The 15,739-nt window shown below is 41.2% G+C and overlaps 1 protein-coding gene across 1 annotated transcript in view; it reads right to left on the reverse strand.

Moving 5' to 3' along the window:
- LOC121526055 (latent-transforming growth factor beta-binding protein 2-like) overlaps nucleotides 1–14,083 on the reverse strand; it is a 133,918-nt gene extending 119,835 nt beyond the window's left edge. Inside the window, exons 1-2 of the mRNA XM_041812342.1 lie at nucleotides 13,224–14,083; nucleotides 10,086–10,159 (exon numbers count right to left, since the gene is read on the reverse strand). Coding sequence (XP_041668276.1) covers nucleotides 10,086–10,159; nucleotides 13,224–13,675 — 526 coding nt within the window. The 5' untranslated portion in view covers nucleotides 13,676–14,083. The remainder of the gene's footprint in view (nucleotides 1–10,085; nucleotides 10,160–13,223) is intronic.
- Between the last annotated feature and the right edge of the window lie 1,656 nt (nucleotides 14,084–15,739).

A 15,739-nucleotide genomic window follows, 5' to 3' on the forward strand; every position in this document is an offset into this window, starting at 1 on the left:
GTCGGAAGCTTTGTAGCTTCAAAACAAACGTGCTGATATGGACGAATCAGCAATAAAGGGCATTATTAACATGGAAGCAGACTTTTTCTTTTGAGGTCATGCAACATAAGTATTAATTTAAGGGGCTTTGTAGCCAACAGTAGAATTTGCAGATGATACACATACCGGCCACTTTATTAGGTACACCTTACTAGTACAAGGTTGGACCCCTTTTGCCTTCAGAACTGCCCTAATTCATTGTAGCATAGTTTAAACAAGGTGCTGGAACTATTCCTCAAAGATTTTGGTCCATAGTGGTACAATAGCATTAGCAGTTTTGTCGACTGCACATCCACGATGTGAATCTCTGTTCCATCATATCCCAAAGGTGCTCTGTTGGATTGAGATCTGGTTACTATGGAGGCCATCGGAGTACAGTACATTGATTTGCTGCCATGTACCTAATAAAGTGACCAGTGAGTGTATGTTAATAACAAAAATTTGATTCTTCTTGATGTTAACTGCAAAGGAGGACCCCTGCTCATTTTCCTGCAAAACTCCATGTTGCAGATTTTTTGGAAGTCTTTTTTGTGCCTGCCCACAAAGAGTCACCTCCAGAGAGGGGCGGCACAGGAATCAAAACATCACATCAGTAGGTGAGAACACAGATGGGAGGAACATGGCAGAAAGCAGTGCAAATGAAAATGATTTGAATACTAAAATGTTGGCGTAAGACATATAGGATTACTTATATGGGCCAGAATACAGTGGGGAGGAATTACAGCATGCAGAGGAGCAAGAGGCTGCAACAACAGAGGGTAAGGCAACACAAGCCAGTTAGGAGAGACGGAAAAGCCAGTTTACTCTGGATTAATTTATTTGTTTGTAGCTATTTCTGGTCATTTTTGTAGTTTTTAGTCATTTCTTGAAGAGTTGTTGATTCTTTATAGAAAACAGAAAAATTCTACCAATGGCTGTTTCCTCTCTGCTTCTGTACACACTGGAAGGATGCGAGCCAGCTGCACTGCACTTTAAATTTATTTTTCCAAAAACAGTCGAACGCACTTTGTTTTTTTCGGATAGGAAATGTATGAGAGTGGCCTTGGAAGGCATTGAGCCTAGTGCATTCAGGGTGTTGAGGAGGGTGACAGTCCTTTTTCTTAAATTTCTCTGACTATGTTGTTCCAATTTGATAAAAAAAAAATCCAATTTCTACTGCATAAAAAGTTTATTTTTTTATATCTGTCTTCCCACAGGCAACTTTCTACTTCAATGTAAGTATCCCTCTAGCAATAGTATACACTTTATTACTTCTCTTCTCTTCTTAATCTGTTACTTCTCTAATAAGGCAAACTAAATTACTAAACTATTATGTCAAAGCTTTGACTGGATTTAAGGTAGTATAATGGAAAATCCATGCATATTTTAAAGTAACTTTCTTGCAGTAATAAGTATTCTGTATAACTTCTCTGCTGGTTTACAGTTATAAGCTCAGGTCTGCATGTGCGTCTTTGGAGGGAAATTCGCCATTCTTGTACCCCCTCCACTGACTCCTGTTTCCAACCTAGGGGTTATTTCCAGCCCATTACAATCCACCAGAGATTCACCTTCCCCTCACTCAGACCCAGAGTAATAGAACCCATCAAATCCTTACAGTCCATTCATTCATCCAGGGAGGCAATCTGAAACCAGTATCTGACATAACTATAACATGCAGTGAAATCTCTCACTTTACACAGGTCAACAGTGTTACCAATTTGAAATTTGGAAAATAATATTGATAGTGAAAGCATAATCGCAACAGCCTTGGACCCCTTACAGGCTCAGCACATTATGCGCCATTATAAGATTTAGAGGCTGGGAATTGGTCCGGAGATCAGAATTTAGAAGAATATGGGATCCTTTCAAAGCCTGTAATTGAGGGAAGGGAAGTTAGGAAATGGATCAAATCCTATGAGACATTATACTTACAGCATCTTACCTTTGCAGCATAGTTTCCATTTATGTTTTATTTTAGTAGATACAGTCAAAAAAATGCACGGACACACGCGGTAGACTGAATGTTAGCTATGTGCATGTGGTGGAAGCAAAGACTGAATAAAATGGAGCCTTTAATTACTTTAAAATAGGCTATAAAATTTGCTGCAACTGTAAAGAGGATGACTGACAAGCTTTAAACTCTTGCGCCTGAGAATGAAGTCTGGGAAGCCTCCTGTGATGACAGCAGGAGCTTCTCTTTAGGAGTCACCATCAAAGCTGACAGATCTCATGAAATAGGTCAAGTGTTTAAGACTGAAGGAGGCAGCGAGGAGAGACAAGCTTAAAAAAAATTGACTAACTACCCATGGAAAAAGTCAGATTTTGTCTATTGAGCAGTTAATACAATTGCCTACACATTTGAAGCGAGTGTTAATCTCTTTACAACATGCGATTTCCACATGGCTGCTGGAGTAGTGCTATTGGTTCATGCTTTCCAAGAGCTACTTCTGCTGTCTACAACATAACTGCTGTTATTGTAGCTCTAAAGATCAGATTGTGTTGTTTTAATCAGAAACAGAGCAGAGCGAGCCTCACACTGTTTGACTGATCCTTTATTTTCTCTTTGTGGTTAATCTTACAAGGGTAATATTTCACTAGCTTAAGGTGCATCTGTCGTAGATGCACATTTTTCAATCACAGTGTGGGCTTTTCAGGCCAGTACAGTAGTAGAAGCTTTATTCTCAAAACCCACCTCAGCTCTGTGGGGGGATTTTGTTAACCTACCGCTGACCCATGACACTGTGTACATTACTTAAAGCCACGCTATAGCGTGCCTCCACTGCACCCCTCTGACTCCCACATACAGTCTCTAATGAGCCACATGCTGGGCTTTGAGGAGGATATCTGGATGTGGGGGCGTGTGCCCGTAACTTGTAAAGCTGACTCTGAGAGACGTGGTGTTCACCGAAAAGCCACAAACCCCATCCTCCTGAGGGATCACATCCCAACAACTTCCATATGGTCTTAAAGCAGAAGGGTGCTGTGATATACGGTCAAGTATTGGCTGCCCTAACAACACTGTGGCTCAGGGAGCGTGTGCATGTCTGATGGAGGGGGGTCTTTGCTGTAACTGCTGTGTCAATCAAGCACATTTTTGCTCTATAAGCTTACTGCTTAGGGATCCATGAGAGTATTTTTGTGTCATGAGAAGGAGAAGCAAATATTGACGAATACTTTTCAGCAAGGCAAAGTTTGCTCTGCTTATCTCTTCATTATTTCTGTGTTATGACAGCTCATGAACAAAGAAGCACAAATAAACAGGAGAGAAAATCTACAGGAAGAAGTCTAGGGTCCAGACAGTTAGCAATTCTTCATTTTCACCATGCTTTCATCTATGGTAGCAATTAGAAAAACATGTGGTACAGGAGGTCGAAACAGGACCAATTGCAACCTACAAACATACGTACCAGCTGGAAAGGAGAAAGCAGCACTCCTGTTTTGTGAAGACAGACGGAGAGCGAGCTGTCCAGGCTCTGGGTTAATGACAGGTTCTGGGACAATGGGGTGTGTATTGATTACAGGTTCTGTCTAATGGGCCTGAACACTCTACAGGACTGCCAAAAGTGAGTTATGCCCTTAACTGTGAACTGTGCAACCCCTACAAATCCTCACAGGTCATATAAAGCTGAGGAAGGTTCTGTGGCTGTCTGTGCGGCTTGAAGACGTCACAAGAAACACCAGAATTTTTAAAGCGTCCTGCTGTTCTTGTAAAACTAAGATTGCTGCTGAAAAGTCTTGGTTCTCAGCAGTGTTCAGTCCCATTTTATTCAGCCTTTGGGGAGGTAATGTTTCTTTCTGACTTGTTTTTTTTTCCACCACTCTAAATGCCTTAAAGTTGCTGATTAATGGCAAATATAAAATTGAAAAAATGAAATTTCCTTAATCATTATAAAATGCCTCAATACTGCATATTTTCCACAGGATGCTGAGTTATGCTAGCAGCAACAAGCAGAGCAACTCGCGCTGTGGTGACTCATTGGGTCCCTGTGCATGCAACATCATGTGCTTGATTCTAGTTCATGACCTCAAGCTGCGTGTTTAATGCTATGCTTTAAAGTGTAAGTGCCGTAAGCCCCATACAATGCAGTTCAAACACTTGTTATGCACAATAAATCTTTTTGCTACCATTGAAAACATAAACATGTGACTAGTGTAGATAAGAGCAATTATCACGCTTCTATTGATGTACAGATGCCCTAAAGCCGATTCCTTGAAGAAGATTTATTATCTGAACAGAGAGGACAAGTCTCACTGTGAGATCAGAGGCTATATCCAGAAATTTAACTGAGTGTCAGGGAGGTTAACACAAAAGAAAACTGACATGGCTTGTATCTATTCAGGGAAGATGACGAACTTCATATTTGGGTGCTGACTGGGGGTCAGGACACATTCACACGTGTTTGTCCTTGATACTTTTCCAGCTGCTTTGCACATGTTGAAAAAAGAAGCATTTAAAAGCCTATCCCACTAAAGATATGTTTTCAAAATGAGGTCAAAGGAAAGAATTCATACTCTTACTGTGATATCGTTTCATTAGTTCAATCACATAAATCCACATTTGTGCTGGATTGGACATCCATGAAAATCTTGTTAAAAAGCTGACTCAAAAGCGAAACATGACTAACATGGCTCTTTCTCTTTTCCCTGCTTTATTCCAACTCACACTACACCAGGGACATGATGGAATCAGGGAAACATGCTAGATGCTACAGTTTTGTTTGAAAAGAGAGGGAGAGTTACCTTCTGATGGCAGAGGTAAGCAGGAGAAACAGAGGGAGAGAGACTTTGTGCATAAGCAGTTATTTTTTGGGTTGGGAGCAGCACAGCAGGCCAAGGAAAGCTGGAAGGCAATCAAAAAGAAACTCCTCTCCACTGCGTCTCACGGTGTCAATCACTGACTGCTTAAGAGACTGAAAACAACTTTATTCATCCATGTGAATGATGCACCTTTCATTTGCCCCCTGGAAGACAGTTTTAAATAAGGGGCCTTCTGCTGCTCTTCTCCTAGATGGTTGTGCTCTCACTGTTGGCTTTACTTGCAGCATGTTGCCATATGTAGTCTACCACGTGCTTTGTGTAAAAAATGTGATGTATAGTGTGGTGAAATGAATTCCACAGCACAATCTGAACGCCTGCACTTCAGGGAGCTCTATGAGCTCAGGTAAAATGTAAAGCCAGTTCCTGTCTGTGCCGCAGGGAGTCTTTCCCCCAACTAAAGTGCTCTATATTGTCCTGTACATTCACTCTGTGTGTGGTAAACCATGCCATTAATCCAATTACAAAAACAGCCAAGTCAACTTGAGAAGCCATAGCAGCACTACATAACTCTGATGGATGGTGACCCTGCCAGTATGAGCTTCACAAAGTAGCAGCGTTTATTTTCATCTATGCCGGCACCATGGTTTGTATTGGTAGGGTAAGGCTGTCAAATTATCAAAACTTGTTGTCACAGTTATTCTCAGAAATTCTTTGGTTAATCATGATTAATTGCATCCTTTTTATCGCACTTTCCAATTTTACAATCTTGCATTCAAAACTGTTTTTTGTGTCATTTTGGATTTTTCTACTGTCTTAAACTAAGGGTAATTGACCTGCTGTTTGGATCCAAACCTACTTTTACAGGAAGTTCATAACATTAATTTAACCTTGGAAAAATGAAATTGTTATGGATTAAAAAGGAAATAAGGGGACAGTTAAAATGTAAATGTTGATAACAAAATGTCCAGATGACTGTTGACTTGTCCACTGAGCTGTCTGTGAGTATCAAAAATGAAGGAGCAGTGGAGGACTTATTTTACATCACTGTGGCAGCAGGGACACATTGCAGTGGCTCTACCAAAGTGTGCTAAAAAGGACACTAAAGCATGCGATTAATTCAGATTTTATAAAGTTTATCTACTTATTGTGGATCTAAGTCAATCAGGGATAATGTGACTCATCAGCCCAACTATACTGTAATATATTCATCAACATTATGCTTGAACAGATCGCCTTGAAATTTTGCACATTTCAGAGACAGAACCAACTGAAGGACATCTGAAGGAATTTAAAAATCTACACAAATCTGAATGAACATGGTCAAAGACCATCAAGTTAAGTTATCACTAAACTTTATCCAGCAAAACCATGAGGTCAGTTGTTAAAAAAACAACCCTGCTGTCTCAGCTGTACTGTGTGTTTTGCCCCAGTAGGCAACTGTTTGTATGTTAACAAGCTAAACTAAAATGGTATCCTAGTTAACCACTGCAATCCCATCGGTAACCTTTGGCGCTGAAGCCAGTGCTAGTGTGTATTGTGGAAAGGAGGAGAAAGGATTGTGTGGTATTCAAAAATTATACTCCCCAGGGGCGCGCTGGTAGTTGATTGGTTAAGGTGCGCCATGTACGCAGGCGACCCGGGTTCGAATCCAGCCCGTGGCACTATTTCCTGCATGTCTCTCCCCGCTCTCTTCCCTGTTTCCGACTCTATCCACTGTCTTATCTAATAAAGGCAAAAAGGCCAAAAATAAATCTTAGAAAAAAAAAAAAAAATTATACCCCCCAAATTTTCCAGGGTGTACGGTATAACCATCATGTTATTAAAAATCACATCATACAAGTAATAATTTGTGCCAATGTGCCAAGCGCACATTGTACCAGTAGCAGTGAGTCCCTCCCCCAAGATGTTTTCTGCACCACCAAGGGGTCCTGGACCCCAGGTTGGGAACCAATGCTTTAAATCATTATTTTTATGGTATCTTCTAACACAGGCAGTACTCTGCTGCTGGAAATAAACACATACTTTTAAGGAATTCATTAGAAGAATCTGCACAATACACTGCCCATCTCATCATGACAGTATTTAAAGAGATAACATGGCAATATTCAAATACCCCAGGTTATGGTATTACTGCTAAGTCTCAGTCAGGCCTGCCCCAGCTTCACCTTGTTGCCTGTTTCTAGACAGATCAAAAGTAGGAGGTGAAAGCATTTCTAATATGACAACAGCCATTATGAGGCTTCATAATGTCTTCCACCCAATGGGTGACATCAGTGAAACTACATCCTCATTTTATACAGTCCACAGTGGCAACTTTATAACCACAACACAGCATCAACACTAAGTAAAACTTTATTTAGTTAGGAGAATGGCAATAAACTCTTGTCCATTTGCTGACTCCATGACATGCCACAGTTCCTACAGCTGTCTGTCTGAGTCCTAATAGCCTGTGCATGTGTCCGATTACAGTCAGGTGGTGCAAAGATGAGACTAAAGCCTCCAAAAGAATAAAACAGAAAATACCAAGTTTGACCATAATCTCCCCTAACACTGGCTTCAAAACGCCTTATATGACTTGTTTAGTTTCCTGGAAAAACTGTAGGCCAAAACTTCAAAACAGTTATTGTACACATATGCACACAACATCTAATAGAGGGTTACAGTATTTATCCTAAAACTTACCAAAGCTCAAACTTTATCCTAACTCTGTTTTGTAAACAGATTACTGTGAGTAATCCCAAAGCAAACTTTTAGTACACATTTCAATAACTTGCTGTTTACTCTCTCTGGTAATAACTACGTGTGTAAAACATTCCCATGGTTTACTTTGAGTAGGATTTTTTTTATGAATGGCTTTGTAAATCTGTTGGTGGTGTATTTTATGAATGGTAGCATTGGTGTAAAATTTCATGAAAATCATATGAAAGTTATGTAGAGGCTGAAGTCATTTTAGAAACTGAATTCAACATTTGCAGCATTTGACATGAATATATCATCATTTCCTTTGTAAAAACCAGCAGCTACAGTCTTTTATTGTCACTCAGACAGGATTAACGCTAGGTTGTGAGTGGGCGAGACCACAATATGTCCTTCCTCTTCATCTTAGCAACAATACTTTTTGAATGAACAGATGTGAATTCCAGAACAGAGGGGAATAAGTATAAGGAACAATATGCTCCATTCATCTCTATGGGCGCTTGCAAGTCAACAGATGGAAATAGAGCTGGGCTCACACCTGGACCCACTTTAACAGCCTAACACAACTTTGATTTTTGTCCATCATTAATACAGTTAATATTGGTCATAAAAGTCTTTAATCTGTAATTACAGAGGTTAACATTGCTAAAAGAGAAATAAACATGATTCAGAAATTAAATGTTCTGTTCTTTACGGATGAAAGCTTCCTCACACACACACAACTATGGCTATTTTCAGCACATGGAATTTGCGTAAATACACAAACAAGTCTGCAAACAATCCATCCTGAAGTTTAAAACAGAATCAGTCAGCACCAATCCCTCCAGGACATGGGCAGAGCCAAGTCCTCAGAGAACCAGACAACAATCTCAGACTAGACCCACAAAGACCCAAACGTGGAGTGTTTTATAAACAGGTTTCCAAAGACGTATAAGTACACTCCATGAACAACAATTCCTGTCATGTATTTGCTCTGAGCTCAGCCCATTGAACAACTCTTACTGTCAAGATGCCATAATTCTAGCCTTGCTGTTGAAGCCTACAGCTGACACTTTTAATATTAGTTATTACTTTAATCCCTTCAGTGAGAATTGCCTCAACTTAGCTCACCCACGTTATGTTTTTACTTTTTTCTCCCAGGTTTGTTCCTCTTCTTTCCCCTACTGTGAACATGTTTTCTCATGCTGCCATCTCCTAATACAGCAGCCCTGGTCTCTGGCAGGGACGGAGTAAAGATAGCCTGTTTTCCTCCATGGAGGTCTTCAATGTGGGGGCTTCCAGTCCCAGCTCCAGTCTGGGGCCTTTGTGTTGGCACTTTGCCTGCAGTGGGGCTTCACTCAGCTGATGATAGCAAGGCCTCCAGTCAGACCTGGGCGAGGGCCAAGCTCTAAGAGGGTCCAGATGGTTGGACAGACCCTTGGCTGCTCAGATGCACTGTCCTACTTGTTTAACACAGCAGCGTTAGAATGGACCTGTTACTTTCTGGCAGATTCAGAGTATTTACCCTTATAATTTGGGTAACTGCAGCTTTGTGTTAGATGTAATTTACACCTTGGTAAGTGTGCATTTAGCTAGGACTTGAGAAAAAAATCTAAGGAGGCTTTGCACCGAGCAGGAGAGAAGGAGATCTAATTAGGAGGCTGCTGAGGCCAATCAGCTTGTTGTGTAATCAAGAAGCTGAAATGTGTGTTAACTGTGTGTGTTTGTGTGAGGGAGATAATTAAAAGAGAACTGAAGAAGGGGTAAACAAGTAAAGAAGAAGTAGTAGAGTGATAAAACACCAGATAGAAGTCCATGATTGTGAGAAAATGCCAGCTGCTTCTGCTTTTACTTCACTTGTAAAATTTAAAGATAACTCTGAAAAAGCTCCAATTCCAATGTGTATTTCAGTCTGCAGCAAACAATGGTGGTCATAAACGTGAAATTGAAACATGACATGCAAAGATTAAATCTGGTGTAAGCTGCAGCCAACTGGGCCCCTTATAGGTCAATCTTAAGACTCTAACATACTAGCCCAGTTTCTCAGTCAGCAGTTCAAAGAAGTTCAAAAACAGCAGAGTTGAATCATTCTTTGGTAAAACAAGTGGCTGAATATTCTCCCAAAGCTGCTGCCATTTTACTTTTAATGATCTAGGGTGGTAAGATATTCAACACTGCCATAGAAAAAAACAAATGAAGACGCGGTTCCACCCATAATTAAGGTCTTTCTAGAGGCAAAAGACAGCCAAGTGCTTAGTGAACTAATTTTCATGTGAGGATTGCACATGAAAAGGAAAGGCAAAGAGCACACGATGAACAGATCCATGTGGCCAGTAACACACAAGGAAAACTTTCATTGGGCAATTCCACTTGACAGGACGGTCATTAGTAGGCATTTACTGTGTTATTTCTCAGTCTGTGTGCATAAGTTTGTAAAGCCTCTCTGTCTGTAGAGTGCACCAGTTCAGGAAGCTCTAATAATGTATGTCAGTAAGCTAAAATACCTTACAACTACATAAGACCTGAGTTTTTTAACTCAATTCTTTTTGTCTTTTGAGCTAAAATTCTAAATTGGGAGGAAAATTCTTTATAGATTTTAAATGATTAAAGGACAATCAAGTTTCTTTACTTACGTTTTATGCAGCGGTTGGTTCCAGGAGCAAAAGCCCAGCCTGAACAGCACTGCTGACCTCCACACACATTAGGCCTTAACAAAGAAAGACACAGATAAACCAGGGTGAAACAGCAAGCAATAAAAAGAGAGTCTTCTAAATATTTGAGAAATAGGAGTGAAGACAGAGGGCCTTGAACCGTTGCATGACAAGCTGATCTGATTGCGAAGGCTGTAATAATTTCAGATCATCCTGATGTGGCCGTTCTATCGATATGAACACCTCGGAGATTTTGCTATAATTACATTTCATTCAATAAAAAACTTTTTAGGACAAGTCATGAAACTCTATCTGAATATGGACCCACAAGTCCCATTTTGTATTAAGCGAAAAATCCAGAGCGAAAACAAATACAGAGTTATCTGAGCCTTGAAGGGATTATGCGAAACACACGGGACATGAAAAGCACCCTGCATCTTCTATAAATCACTGAGCAAATTAGAGATGACAAGTTTTTAACAGTAATAACTGGATTCTTTGCACTCTTTAATCCGCACTTGCAGTGCAGGCCAATTTCTTCAACGAGAAAGATGAAAAGGCACCAGACCGCAAGAGCAACTTTGGGGCACAAGTCAACGCGCTGCCATGGCTCTGTGCCCCATCATCTTTTCACAAGATATTACAGTAAGTGGATGTCTGACTCACGGTGATTCGAGAAGATAACAGGAATTGACTCATTGACCTCGGTAGGATTGCGCTCATTAGATACTGCGAGTCTTACTCAGGCGTCACAGGGATAACATGCAGTTGTTTGGGCCCTCTGGCAGGCTTAGCTTTGTCATAAATCAAACACATCAGGCCAGGCTCGTGCCAAAAAACCTCAGTCATCACATTCAAATTCCACCAGGGCTAAACGTATGTATGTAATGGAGAACTTTGTACGACATAATTATGATGACGCCTCAGGTTAAAACACAGATAACACCATGTTCACACTTAGTTATATTTTTATTTCAACCCCAACAAGCGGCTGTGGTGTATCATTTCACCTTGGGGCTATCTGAATCAGTCACATGTCTGACAGGTGCATGAAAACAGACGGGGGAGTCACTCTGAGTCAACAGGAACGTGAAGAGTAAAGTGAACAGAGCACTGCCAGAGCCTTGGGGTGCAGTAAAGGAGCACGCTTACTGGGAACTCCAAGAGGAAATGTGTCATGAAAGCACTTTCTCTAACAAGCACCTGATGATTCATCTGAAGCTAATGAATCAAAGTGTTAAAATCACAGAGCAGACTACTATAAGGTAATGTTCCTGTAAAATTTATGTTACGCCAACTTTATGCTTCTTTTAAACTCAAAGAAGCCCATTCATTCAACATGAGTGGGGTTTTTTGGCAATGTTGAGCAAGGCATTCACTACATATTGCAATAAAGCATGTCAGATCCAGCTATTTGCTTTACAAGTGGCTTTAAATAAGCATGCATCAGTGCAACTGTCTGGCTGATGGATTTGTTGGGAAATGATGTTTTAAGGGATGATGGATCAGGGCATGTTTATAGTGAATGATGTTCCAAATTAATCCATGCACAAAGTCAATAAAATGTCAAAAATGTCCCCATCATTTCTCTCAGGTGTTTAAGGGTGAGTGTTTGGTTTCAGGATGCTGAAGAGTCATCTTATACTAAAGCATACCATCAGCTGTGAATGAAGTAGTCAAAAATGGGATACTTTTCAATGCCATGTGATCAAAAGCATTAAAAAGTACCAAAGCTTACAAAACTTCATATCTTGGGTCTATCTGTGATCTGATGTTCCTGCAAGTGAAAGAAATGGGGAGAACACTATCTCAATGGCACAAATAAGTTAGTCTTGTTACTGAAGTTATGTCAATGTTTTGTACATTTCAGACAGGAGGCAACAGTTTGACTGAGTTGTTGGATATCAAAGACAACAAATGATCTAATACTGAGCCCCTCAGACTTCTTGCCATGCTGCTAGAACAGATTTAGAGTTTGTTTTTTGCTGGTATCCTGAAAGTGTTTAATCTTATTCAAAGAGTAAAGTTGATAAGTCGTCTTGTTTTTGGTCATGGTATCAGACAGCTGAAGACAGGTAGTAAACCCATCTGGCTGAATCCTCTGACTGCTTATAATGCTCATAAATTGGCCATATAAATAATCAATTTCCTAAAGGTAAGAGGCCCCTCTCTTGACACACTAAAGAGATATTTCATTTGTATCTCAACCCTGGTTGAGCCATTCAAATCCACCTCTGATTGTTATGTAAACATTCTCCCCTCCAATGTGTATCATGCTTTGTCCCTATTGAACGAACAGGACTTGATGCGCAAGGGTTCATTTAACAAACAGAAAGGGGCTCTAATATGAAAACAACCCATCGTCCTGTTTGGAGTTTAGCAGAGACACAAAAAATCAGGATCTGCAGCGCTAAAAGAGGGCCATCTGAGAAACAGGTGTTTCTGATCACCAAGAAAATTTGCAAATATTCACCAGCAGCCAAGACTCCATATGAGCCACTACAAAACATGGCCACAGGCAACAGCACAAAAACTGGGGCACACACATTGAAGTAGTCTGCAGCTACTCTCCTACTAGGATTTAAATATAGTATAATGTGAAGTAATGGGAGGAAATGGTGATAACACAGTGTTGCATTAGTCGCAAAATAGTTCAGATGCAGTTCAACCATTTATATACATTTGCTGCTCATTACATGCTTCAACTATCAGCTTAGTAATCAGAACAGGGTTTAACCTCAGCAATCACTCCATGTCCTGCCATGACCCTGCTGACAAAATCGATATATTACAGGCATTCATACTCAGTTGTAGCACAGATTTTGTTTCCCTCATGGATGCCACTTTGATGCACTTTACATTCTTACTGGTTTTGTATTTATATGGAGCTATTTTCACTGGGTTATTCTGTTACATCATCACTTGGTTTGCCTTACAGGAAAGGAGGTTCTGCTAAAGTGGGCCACCACTACTTTACAGTAAACCACATGGACTCATGTACAGTAAAATAGGTCACACACATTCTTTAAAAATACTGAGCTTGAATAACTTTAGCAGCTGGATAAAGCAAAGTGAAACATTTGAATAGAAGACTGTGGAGCACTTGGCTGTCATTTTTACCCTACAAGTCTCCTGGTGCTGGTAGAGCTGGGCTTGCTGCTCTGCCTGCGGTTCACTTTGGTTCTGTGCTGCTGGCTGGCTGGGTGCCGCACGGTGCGCAGCGCACCATCCCGCGGCGCAGAGACGAGCTCTTCCCGGGAGGTGCTTGACGCATGAACCGGTGCTGCAGCCGATATGTGCCTGACATCCCCAAAGGACGCTGCTCCTCTGGGTATTCGGATCAAAGTCTTGGATTGGTGTGAAGTTTCACCGGATGGTCCACTGTCCTTTGGTCCTCTTGGCGACTGACCTTGACTCCTCTCCCGGGACTGCTGAAGGTCCCAGACCCCCCGGCCGGCCCCTGCACCCTCTTTCCTCCCACCTGTTGCGTCCTTTTCACTGTCACCACTCTGCACCAGCGCAACAGTAAACAGCATTAAAACGGCAAATCCTGCACGGTCCATTTTGAGCATGCAGTGTTTTGAAAATACCGCGTAAAATTGCAGACTGCGTAACGGAAGCCACTAAAATAAGAGCAAATTAAAAAAATATCCGCGATTAGCCTGCAAACTTCAACAAAAAGGCATCCTCTCCCATGAATGAAAAAATCCAGGATACCTCTTCATAATGCCCAGGTGAGACTTAACGCGCAGAATGTATTCAGGTTGTCAAATCAGCACCTTACTGCAGTCCAAAAACACTAAGAAACTCTAAACCTTTCACCTTCCAGCGCTAAAAAATGTTATTTCAAGCAAACATTAATCCATCTGTTTCAGTTTATGTTTAAGAAGAAGGCAGGGAGAGCAGCGTGTTGGCTGTAGAGGCTGCTGAAGCTGTTCTCCTAGACTCCAAAGTGAGAGTTTGAATCGTGCTCCCATGAATATCACCACCTCCTTGGATCTGAAGTCACCGGGAATTTTTGTAGGGATTGCATGCGCTTTGCAAGAAGAAACTCCCCCTTGTCGGGCTGTTGTTGCTTCATTCGCCGCACCGCTCGGTCCATGTGCCCACACGCGCTTTCTCTGCCAAGTTACATCATGTTACTGCGCGTCTTTTTCTCTCATCTACATATTGGGATGATCGTGAATGCAGCTGCGTGAATATAGTTGACTTCAGTCTACATTAGCATAGACCGGCTACAACAATATCATAAAATTAGGAAGCCAGATGTTTTTGTTGCAGAACTTGCAGCACTAATTGCTGGATTACAAAAGTAAATGCATTTTTTTTTCATACTAATTTGAAGACAATCAGTTTTATAAAGTGCAGGCTCCCTATTTAATCGTATTCAATCGTATTCATGTATCACACAACAAACAGAAACTGCATCCTGGAAAGGCTGCATTAAAAGGTATAGGAAGCTCCCTGTTTAAACTCAATCTGATATTTTGGAAAACTGGTCAGGTTATGTAACAAATCCCATTCATCTCCCACTCTCATCCATGCTGCATCATCACTTTCCTTCTGACTGTCTGGAAACAACACACATCTCCTCTCCCATGAGATCTTAAAACAACCCAGAGAGAGTTGGCTCCCTCTTCTCCTTCTACCCACATAGATGTAGGTCTTTCTCATGAGTGATCCCTGTACACCAACCACTAACATGACTCCTATCCAAAACACACAGCAGAGGAGAGGAATACCATTACTCTGCCCATTCATCTACTTCCCACCAAACTGGGATATACAAACCTCTCATAGGAGATTTTCTTTAACAAAAACATTTCAACAAGGCTACTGTACACTGAAGGGTCAGCGTTGTCCTCCTTTCTGTAAGATCTCCAAGGAAATATCATGTCTGTGTGCAGACTTGGGCTGAGTGCAACAGCTGATTACAGCTCATCTTGCAACCCATGAGAAATCTAATTAGAGCAGCAAGCCACATTTGTCTTCTGACTGTCCAGCAGACGGCCTCCTCCAGCAGGCACGTTGCCTGGTTGGTGTCGATGTCGTAGACTGTGGCCCTTTTAACCCCAGCTGCATTGAAGGTGACCAGGGCGTGAACTGGCGAAGCCATAAACTGCTCTCTGCTTTGTGACCTTTGGGAGTGAGTGAGCTGATGCCTGCGACCAAAGTAGCCTCAATCATTGGTTTCATCTGGTGCTGTATTATAAATCAAATGTATTACAGATTCAGGATTTTTGCCAACATTCAATACTTCTCATTTTAGCCAATACCAGTACCTACATAAACACACCTTTTTGATTGTAAACATCACCAAATGTTTTCAGTGAGTCCAGTTGATCTTAAAAAGGAGCTGTGAAGTAGACAGTCTGATAGTAGTTTTATGATTCAGGCTTCATTCAGATTGTTCATGGTTACCAAAGGGCCAGTGTGTAGGACTCTAGGCCAGTGGTTCTCAATCTTGGGGTCGGGACCCCCTTGAGGGTCGCGGGGCACTGAGAAGGGGTCTCCAGTTGCCCTAAAAAATAATAATGCTAAGAATATTTTTTAAATTACACTGTTGCCATTTTACACCAATTTTGTCACATTTTTTACCCCTTTTAATCCTTTTTGCCCACCAATTCTAACACATT

The sequence above is a fragment of the Cheilinus undulatus genome, linkage group 18, assembly GCF_018320785.1.
Source record: "Cheilinus undulatus linkage group 18, ASM1832078v1, whole genome shotgun sequence".
Taxonomy (NCBI): domain Eukaryota; kingdom Metazoa; phylum Chordata; class Actinopteri; order Labriformes; family Labridae; genus Cheilinus; species Cheilinus undulatus.